Genomic DNA, 9,900 nt, shown 5'->3' on the forward strand with positions numbered 1-9,900 from the left:
TATTTTTTATTTTACAAATATAGTTTATATTTTATTTTATTATATATTTAGTTAATTTCTATTTATTTGTTTTTTTAGTTCGTTTTTTTTATTTTCATATATTTTATATCCATCCATATATCTGTCTAATAATTGTATTTTTTATGATATATATTTAGTATATTCTATTTATTTATTTAATATATTTTTTAATATATTTAATAATTTTATTTGTATATATATATATATTATATCTGTCCATCCATCGATCTATCCATTCATAATTTCATATGCAATATCTGTCTATTAAGCTGATTTTTTATTTTATATATTTAGTCAATGTTATTAATTTTTTTATATATTTTATATTAATTTTTTATATTAGATATTACTTGAAAAAAATAGATATTTTAGATCATCCATATATGTAATTACTGTTCTTTTTATTTTATATATTTAGTATGTTCTGTTGATTTGTTTTTTTATATATATATTTATTATTTTATTATATTTTTTATTATCTATCAATTTATTATTTTATTATATTTTTTATTATCTATCAATCCATCCATCCATGAAATTTGATAAATCAAATTCTTCCAAGACTTAATCATCATCCATCCCTGTAAAACTGAGTGTCTTCTAACATTTTTTTCTATACATTTCTACTCTTAAGTAGAGGTCTAAAAGTGTGTGTCATTTAGGTCGTACAGTGATTTTGTCCACACATCACATGGATGAAGCTGACCTGCTCAGTGACCGTGTGGCCATCATCTCTCAGGGTTGTCTTTACTGCTGCGGCTCTCCTCTCTTCCTGAAGAACTGCCTGGGCGCTGGTTTCTACCTCACTCTGGTACGGCGCATTAAAGAGCAGCCATCCCACATCACAAACGAGGTGAGACTTTAACTGTCTTTTACAAAGAGTATATAAGGCAGCTAGACTCACAAGATTGCTCTGGTTCTTACAGGGTCAATGTGACTGTACTGAGGACTGCGCCTGTAAATGCTCACTCTGTACCAAATTTAAAGAGAGCGCCACAGAGCAGCCCAGAGTTACAGAAAGACAGATGGAAGGTAAAACATTCATATAGTATGTTTATATTAGATCAGTGTAATCTAACTGCAATGATCATAATTTAGGATGTGTAATCTCACTCTCTCAGGGGACATTGAGAGCATCACGGCCCTCGTCCACCATCACGTCCCAGAGGCCAGGCTTATAGAGGTCATAGGGCAGGAGCTCACCTTTCTACTGCCCAGCCGGGGCTTCAAACATCGTTCTTACGCCAGTCTGTTCAGAGAACTAGAGGAGACGCTGGCAGACATGGGGCTGAGCAGCTTTGGAGTGTCAGACACTTCACTGGAGGAGGCAATTTAATTTAATTTAATTTTATATTTTATATATTTTTTTATTTTACTTTACTTTACTTTAAAGGGATCAGCATTTTACAAAGCACCATCAACTTGCTTTGTACAACATGTAAAAACCAAAGTTTGTCTCTTTTGTGTCCTATAGATATTTCTGAAAGTCACAGCTGATGGAAAGGCTGCTCACATCAACACTACGTCTAGTAAGATTTCAGTCTACTAGCTGTTATTAAATCTCAGACATACAGATATTGTGTATATGTGCCAGTTTATGGATATTGTGTGTTGTATGTTGTGATTATGATGTCTGTTTTTGTGGTTGAACCCCTTAGACGTCAAAGTTCTGCAACAGAAATCTCTTGCGAGTCTCTATAGAGAGAACACAGTGAAAGTGAATATAGAGGAAGGTGATGACTAACTTAGTCTGTCAGGCTTATAATGCTTCATCCCAGCTAAAGCTGCCTGCTAAAACACAACACACAGAGTTAAAAGACAAAACAAAGAGATGTTCTCAAACATACCACTAGACACTATGCTAAATAGTGCATATGGTGCCGGTTAACCCTTTGTCACATGAAGTGCTAATTTTTTTTTTAATACAAAATATATGTATTTCACAAAATAAATTGAAGATGTATGACAAAATCATCAATTGGACAGATTGAGAATTACAAATCTGTCCAATCGATGATTTTGTTCCTATAAATGATTGGGAAATATTATAGTAATAATAAAAAAAAAAAAGATTTGTTATTATAAAAATGAATGCGTCAAGGGGTTAAGCTTGCTTTTTATAGTTACAGCTATAGTTATGTTTTAATGGTTAAAAATAGTCATTAAAAATTAATTCTAGAATGATATGTCACCCAGAACTATTATGGTAACTTGTCAAATGATATTTGAACTTATTGAGATTCTTTATAAATAAATAACTGTGGCTGCTTGGTTGAATAATGGAAGTAAAAGTGTAAATACATTTAAATTTTTTTAAATTACGTTTTGTCTGTATGCTATATGAAAATAATTTAGATCTATATTTTGACTGCGTTGAACTTGTGTGCAGATACGGACCGGTCAGTGTATGCTAATGGCCAGTCTAACTCTGGAGGTTCAACCAGCAGAGATGGCAGAGGATCCTATCAGGTGAAGGGAATCTTTCTGGTCTTGAAACAGTTTTTTGCTCTTCTCATTAAGAGGTTCCATCATACCACACGATCCAGCAAAGACTTCCTCGCCCAGGTCAGAATAACAGTATTGCTTTGGAAACTTGTTGCTTTTGTAGCGCCAGTAATGAAATCCATAGGATTTGGTTGAAAAATGAGAGTTTTAATGGTGCCTGCTGATATTCTCTTCCTCAGATTGTGTTGCCTGCTAGTTTCGTCCTTGTTTCTCTGATGTTTACGCTGATTGTTCCTCCATTCGGCGAATACCCCAGTCTTACTCTAAGCCCATGGATGTACGGCCGACAGTTCACCTTCTTTAGGTACAATATATTTACATAGGAACAGAATTGGCTATTTATTGAATAGTTAACTACGCAGTTAAAACAGTCTTTTTATGTCTATTTTTTCCAGCAATGAACAGATGCAAAGCCCAGATATGAGGTATTTTGGTGAGGTTCTTCTAAACAGACCTGGATTTGGGACTCGCTGTATGGTGGATGAACCTCTAGAGTACGTGCACATGCATTCTTATGAGATACATGAATCTCCAGAGGTGTTTGTCCTGCTTACCATGTCCGTTCTTGCTTCCCACAGAGACTATCCGTGTAATAACATAACCACAGAGTGGGAGATGCCCCTGGTGAACCCAGTGCTCATTGAGATGCTGGGTAACCCAGAATGGACGGACATTAGTCCGTCTCCCAGCTGCCAGTGCAGCACGCCCAACAAACTCACCATGTTACCTGTGTGTCCAGAAGGTGCTGGAGGTCTTCCTCCTCCCCAGGTGTGTCTCTCAGTTAAATATACAACTATATAAAGTCTTTAAAATTATGTATAGTGATATAGTGTCGCCTGCATTTCAGAGGATTCAATCCACTGGTGACATGTTGATGGATCTGACTGGCAGGAACATCTCTGATTATTTGGTGAAGACCTACCCAAACTTAATACGGACAAGGTATTATGGCGCATTTGCGACTAATCATTCATTAACTTGCTCTCATGTTTCCAGGAATTCATCTTATTTGTGTTTTTGTTGTACAGCTTGAAGAGCAAGTACTGGGTGAATGAACAAAGGTATGGGTGACTTGAACACAAAGTAAAAAATACAATGACTCCATCTTGTGGACACTTAGAGAACACATCGATGCATTCTGTGATCTAAATAATGTGGAAGAATGACAGTCTCTTTTCTTCAGGTATGGTGGCATTTCTGTTGGAGGGCGACTTCCTGTTCTCGATGTGGATCCTAAAACCATCCAGAATGCAGCTGCTCAGTTAGGACGTCTGCTTAATGTTACAGGGGTAAATGTTCGGATTGTTTTCATTGCGAATTGATGTAATCGAAGCAAAGTAATGAATGAAAATTGCTTTTAGTTTTTCTAATATAATTAAAAGATTAAAATTGTTGTAACTTAACTGTTGTGATCATTTACAGGGAAGATACTCAAAGCTTACTCTGCAGGAGTTTGGGACTTTCTTGAGATATATGGAAACTGAAAACAATGTCAAGGTGAGATTTCTTTCGGCTTCACTTTCTGTCACAGTTTACTGAGCTCGGCTCGTCCCATTTAAGATAAATAACCCATTTGTTATCTCCTCTAGGTGTGGTTCAATAACAAAGGCTGGCACGCTATGGTGGCCTTCATGAACGTGGCAAATAACGGCATCCTTCGAGCCAACCTGCCTCCTGGAGCCGATTTAAATGAGTATGGCATCACAGCCATCAATCATCCACTAAACCTGACCAAGGAACAGCTGTCGGAGGTCACAGTGTGAGTGCAATCCTGACAGTACTTCACACAGTTGTTTTACTTCAGTCATTTAAATCAGTCTCAGTAGAGCTTTTTATGCATGTGAAATATCTTTATTGTTCACTCATTCATTCTCTCAGACTGAGCACCTCAGTGGATGCTGTGGTCGCTATCTGTGTGATTTTCGCCATGTCCTTCGTACCTGCCAGTTTTGTGCTGTATCTGATCCAGGAGAGAGTGACACAGGCCAAACACCTGCAGTTTGTGAGTGGGGTCAGCCCTCTGGTGTACTGGATTGCTAACTTCTTTTGGGACATGGTTAGTATCCTACAATTAAATTTTTACAAATTTTGTATTATTAGTATATTTCTATATTTGCTAGAAATATTAAAATTTTTATTAAATGTTATGTTATGTACGATTTCTTTTGTTTTTATTATAAAAACAATTTAATAGTTGTATTTATTTGTAAAAAAAAATTAATAAAAAAAATACTGGCCCCACAACAAAAACGGTTTTTAATTTTTTGCAGTTTGCCCTAAATATTTACATTTCTCATTAAATATTATGTTCTTTACCATTTCTTTTGTTCATTAAATTAAATTGTTTTTATTTAGATTTTTTTTTCTTGACACAATGAAAATATGCAACAAGCTGGAAATTATACATCTATAAATGTCATGCCATAAATTTATGAACACACTATGCTAAAAAATGACATGCGATTCAAAACATTATTGATTAGCTTATAGTTTTTCCGTTTTTTTTTTTTTAGACTATCACAAATCATTTTTGCACTTTCAACAAAACCTATGTTAGCCAGCTAGAAAACATAATCTCTTAAAGTAATAATAATAATCATAAATTAAATACTGATAAACCAAAAGCATGTTATTTTGACCAGTAAGTGCCTTTATAGTGTATAATAAATATACAATAAGTATACAAGTGTGTTTATTCCATAGCATTGTCTTATGTTCTCTGGAATGGTCTGTTAATTCAGTTTTGCTGTTGTCCTGTCATTTCAGATAAACTATGCTGTCAGTGCAGCGATGGTTGTGGGGATTTTTATTGCATTTGACAAAAAATGCTATACCTCGCCTGGCAACTTGCAAGCCCTGATAGCTCTGCTGATGCTTTATGGGTAATGGAAAAATGCGTCATCTTTCATTGATTCTTTTACATTTCTTTTGGCAGAACAGCATTTCAAGGTGTTATTAGATATGTGGGTCAAAATCTAAAAGTACTCTGCTTAAAAAGTCACGCTCAGTAGCTGTAGCAGTACATATCGGCCTAAGAGATGAAGGGTCATAAGTAGACCCCACTGAAAGGTTTGAATATTTTAACATATTCTAATCAGTCTTTTTTCTTATGAAATAGCTGGTCGGTGACTCCCATGATGTATCCGATGTCTTATGTATTTAACGTGCCCAGCACAGCGTACGTCTCTCTGTCCTGCATCAACCTCTTCATTGGCATCAACAGCAGTGCCATCACGTTCATATTAGACCTGTTTGACAGTACAGCGGTAAAACATCCCAGCCTTCAATTTATTGTAGTGCACATTTTTCCACTAATCCCAATTTCCACTGATATCATAATTAGAATTTAAATAATGTACTAAATGCATTAGTCATTTAGGCCAAAAGTTCGAGACATTTCATCCTCCATCTGTCTCTACTCTCGCAGGCTCTGTATAAGTGTAACCAGGTGCTGAAGAAAGTTCTACTTGTCTTTCCTCACTTCTGTTTGGGCCGCGGGCTCATTGACATGGCGATGAACCAGGCCGTGATGGACGTGTATGCACGCTTTGGTGAGTCATGCTCCTGATCCAACCTCGCATTTCAATCGGTCGTATTGAGGCTGTTGCGACCAACCCTAACCTGGCCCCTGGCAAGGTTTGGACCCAGTGATCTGGCTTCCATAAAAGTCACTGAGCTTTAATCTATATGTCAACATGATGGAAATATAACACCTGACATTTGTCACCCGTATCTTCATAGGAGATTCACATTGCATCTGATGGCAATTCAAAGCAACAATTATTTTTGATAACCAAATGGATCAGACTCGGGCTTAAACTGATCTTCAAAACTGCTCAAATTCTACTAGGACTAACTTGAGATGTCTCTTTAACTAACTAGATACTTCTGTAAGATATTGGATGGGCTATAAAACAGGCTTATATTTTTTCTATCATGAGACCAGAAAAGCAGAAACTTGGGAACTTGGGAGAGACTTGCATAGCTATACATTAGCAACCACCCAGAACACCCTAGAAGCCACCCAAAATACCCTAGGAACACACTGGCAACCACCCAGAACAAAGAGGAAACTGTTTGCACACCCTAGCAGCCAGCCAGAATACCATAGAAACCGCTTGGCAACACCCTAGCAACAACCCAGAACACTAGCATTGCAAAGCAACACACTAGCAACTGTCCAGAACAGCAACTATATAGCAATGCCCTAGTAACCATTTAGAGCACAATAGAAACTGCTTGACAACGTACTAACAACCACTCAGAATACTCTAGCAACACCTAGGCAACCACAAAGAACACTCTCACAACCACATAGCACCTCACTAGCAACTACCTAGAACATCCTAGAAACTCCAAAGCAACATTCTAGCAATCACCCGTAACACCCTAGAACCCAACACCCTAGCAACAACTTGGCAACTATGCAGAACATCCTAGAAAATGCTTGGCAACACCCAAACAATCACCCAGAAAACCCTAGCAACACCCTGGCAACCATGCTGAACACTCTAGCGTCCACGGCAATGGACTAACAACCACATAGAAAACCCTAGCAATAGCAATGCCATAGCAACCACCCAGAATACCCTAGCAACCACCCAGGGCACCCTACCAACCATGTAAGAATGCAACTGCACACAACTGCATAACCACATAGTTACATAGTTTATATAATTTATAGTTGGTTCTAAAAATGTAAATGTTGGTGAAACTTCTTGTGAGATTCATATACATCTAATGTGCGTCTCAGGTGAGGACTTCAGTTTGGATCCCTTCAGCTGGGACTTTGTGGGAAAGAATGTGACATTCATGGCGATAGAGGGGTTTGTCTATTTCATCCTGAATGTTCTGATACAGTACAGATTCTTCCTGGACCACTGGTAAGAAGAAATACATTCAAAAGAGTCACTCCAGTAGAAATGTTGCGTCCCCATATACAGATATGCTGTCTCTATCTACAGGATGTCAGATTTTAAGAAGCCGCCAGTAACTAATGAAGATGTGGATGTGGCCAAAGAGAGAGAGAGGATTTACAAAGGAGGAAGCTCTAGCGACATCCTTCAGATAAAAGACTTATCAAAGGCAAGTCTGTCCACTTTATACTGGTGCATGATGGTTAATGTTTCACACAATAGAGATCATGAGTGTGTTTTTTCTCTCTATAGACGTATACTGGAACGATCAGGCCAGCGGTTGACAGGATATGTGTAGGAGTGTCACCAGGACAGGTAATCAATGGAGACATTTGGTCTTTGTGTTAAGAGCACCATGAGCTTTGACTTCAGCACCCTTCTGACTTCTGAGCTTTGCGTGAACTCTTTTCTCCTTCCACAGTGCTTTGGACTTTTGGGTGTGAATGGTGCTGGGAAAACTACCACATTCAAAATGCTGACAGGAGACATAGATGCCACTTCAGGGGAAGCAGTTGTGACTGGTTACAGGTTTGTTTTGCTTACACAACACTGTTAAGGTTATGATAGATCTTTAGCAGGGTTGGGAGGATTACTTTTAAAATGTATTCCATTTCAGTTACAAATTACTTCATCAAAAAAGTATTCAGTAACGTAATCCAAGTACTACAATATAAAAGTAATGTAATCTGATTACTTTTGGATTACTTCAAGTTACATATGTAAATAAGTCATAAGTAATAGTAAGTAAGTAATAGTTAAGCCTGCATTTCAGCCCGGGCTCGACGGTGTTTAGTGTCCAGCAGCAGAGCGTGTGCCGTTAGCGCAGCTGAAGAGTTCTGCATTCAAATGCACGCAATAGACTAAAGCTTGCCGCAAAAAGCCCCAGCAAAAGTAATTACCATGAACGTGTCAGGGGGAAATAGTAAGGAGATATTTGAATTATTTACTAATAATCTAGTGTTTTCTGAGTCAGTGTTGCAAGGATGAAGTTGTCGATCCTGACTCGCCATCTCCACATTAGCTAGCATATCTCAGTTAGCTTCTCTCTAAAGATGCCTTTAGAGAGAAGTGCATCTTTACGGATTATGATTATGATTATAATGAAAGAGCTTTTGTTTTCAATTTGTTTTATTTCGTTAAGTAGTACCGTACATCTGAAAAAATGCGGTCGCCTTATATTCAGGGTCTAGACTTTGACATGTCACTAATACACCCACAGCAATAGGTGGCGCCAAATATGCATAAAACGAGTGTGCCATGAAATACGTAATGTAATGCGTGTTTTAAAGATCGCAAGTAAAAACAAAAGAAAATCTTACAGCTGCATGAGTCGTGACTGTGACGTTAGCCTGATGGGACCAAACTCCCTTTGTGATTTTAAAACGTAAGACAGTACCCAGATTTGAAGACTACAGTAAGATTTAACTTCTACTGTTAATAAGATTTTGGTAGGCTACTGTTAGATAAATGTCCTAATTCAGATAGGCTACCTGTTTTTGTTTTTTTTAAATGGTATATCAAAAAGTGTATATTTTTAAAATGTGATTGTTGGTACATTTCACCAGTTTTTACTATACTTTCAAAACAAAAATTAAAATACGAAAAATATGCAATGTGAAAATAATTGAAGACAAAATGTGTTTTACTGAGAAAAAACAAGATTTGGTTTTTAAAAAGCCTTTTTCCAAAAGGTACATCTGGAAAAAGGGGGGTCGTCTTATAATCAGGATCGTCTTATATTCGGGCCAATATGGTAATTTAAAGTTTTCTATAGATATATTTATCATGTCTGTGAGGCAAATAAAAGACACATTACAGTTCAGAATGATGTATTACTCTTACCTTTATGAGCAAAAATTACGGCATATCCACTGAAAAAAATGCAAGGGATCGCGCTGGCGCCTCCATGTCCTGCAAAGCATGCTTTAGCTTCCACTCGCCGCACAAACTATTGGATATAGGCCTAGCGCACATTTATCTAGGTTTAACGTTTAAACATTGTTATATCCTTGAACTGTTTTATATCTATAGATTTTATTTTATTAATTGCCCCCTCCTGTTAAATCATGAAAGAACTGCAGTTAACCACATTATTTTAGAAAGCTGAGTTAAATTTCACTAGCCACACCCAGGCCTGATTACTGCCAGACCTGTTGAATCAAGAAATCACTTAAATAGAACCTGTCTGACAACGTGAAGCATGCTTAAAGAGCAACACATTATGCCGCGATCTAAAGAAATTCAAGAACAGATGAGAATCAAAACAGTTGACATGTATCAGTCTGGAAAGGATTATATTCTAAGGCTTTGGGACTCCAGCGAACCACGGTCAGAGCCATTATCCACAAATTGAGAAAACTTGGAACAATGATGAACCTTCCCAGAAGTTGCCGGCCAACCAAAATTACTCCAAGAGCACAACGACGACTCATCCAAGAGGTCATAAAAGAACCCAGAA

The 9,900-nt window shown here is 37.3% G+C and overlaps 1 protein-coding gene across 1 annotated transcript in view; it reads left to right on the top strand.

The window, feature by feature from the left end:
• The window catches only part of LOC107590307 (retinal-specific ATP-binding cassette transporter-like), a 39,138-nt gene that overhangs the window by 24,911 nt on the left and 4,327 nt on the right, over positions 1 to 9,900 (top strand). The window contains exons 24-45 of the mRNA XM_016279015.1: positions 684 to 874; positions 948 to 1,053; positions 1,143 to 1,348; positions 1,496 to 1,550; positions 1,680 to 1,754; positions 2,411 to 2,586; positions 2,706 to 2,830; positions 2,922 to 3,020; positions 3,105 to 3,294; positions 3,374 to 3,468; positions 3,555 to 3,587; positions 3,710 to 3,815; positions 3,949 to 4,023; positions 4,116 to 4,285; positions 4,405 to 4,582; positions 5,293 to 5,408; positions 5,645 to 5,792; positions 5,954 to 6,077; positions 7,280 to 7,409; positions 7,491 to 7,611; positions 7,695 to 7,757; positions 7,864 to 7,970. Of these exons, the coding sequence (XP_016134501.1) occupies positions 684 to 874; positions 948 to 1,053; positions 1,143 to 1,348; positions 1,496 to 1,550; positions 1,680 to 1,754; positions 2,411 to 2,586; positions 2,706 to 2,830; positions 2,922 to 3,020; positions 3,105 to 3,294; positions 3,374 to 3,468; positions 3,555 to 3,587; positions 3,710 to 3,815; positions 3,949 to 4,023; positions 4,116 to 4,285; positions 4,405 to 4,582; positions 5,293 to 5,408; positions 5,645 to 5,792; positions 5,954 to 6,077; positions 7,280 to 7,409; positions 7,491 to 7,611; positions 7,695 to 7,757; positions 7,864 to 7,970 (2,689 nt within the window). The remainder of the gene's footprint in view (positions 1 to 683; positions 875 to 947; positions 1,054 to 1,142; positions 1,349 to 1,495; positions 1,551 to 1,679; positions 1,755 to 2,410; positions 2,587 to 2,705; positions 2,831 to 2,921; positions 3,021 to 3,104; positions 3,295 to 3,373; positions 3,469 to 3,554; positions 3,588 to 3,709; positions 3,816 to 3,948; positions 4,024 to 4,115; positions 4,286 to 4,404; positions 4,583 to 5,292; positions 5,409 to 5,644; positions 5,793 to 5,953; positions 6,078 to 7,279; positions 7,410 to 7,490; positions 7,612 to 7,694; positions 7,758 to 7,863; positions 7,971 to 9,900) is intronic.

Source organism: Sinocyclocheilus grahami, unplaced genomic scaffold (assembly GCF_001515645.1).
Source record: "Sinocyclocheilus grahami isolate Dianchi unplaced genomic scaffold, SAMN03320097.WGS_v1.1 scaffold126.1, whole genome shotgun sequence".
In the NCBI taxonomy this organism is placed as follows: domain Eukaryota; kingdom Metazoa; phylum Chordata; class Actinopteri; order Cypriniformes; family Cyprinidae; genus Sinocyclocheilus; species Sinocyclocheilus grahami.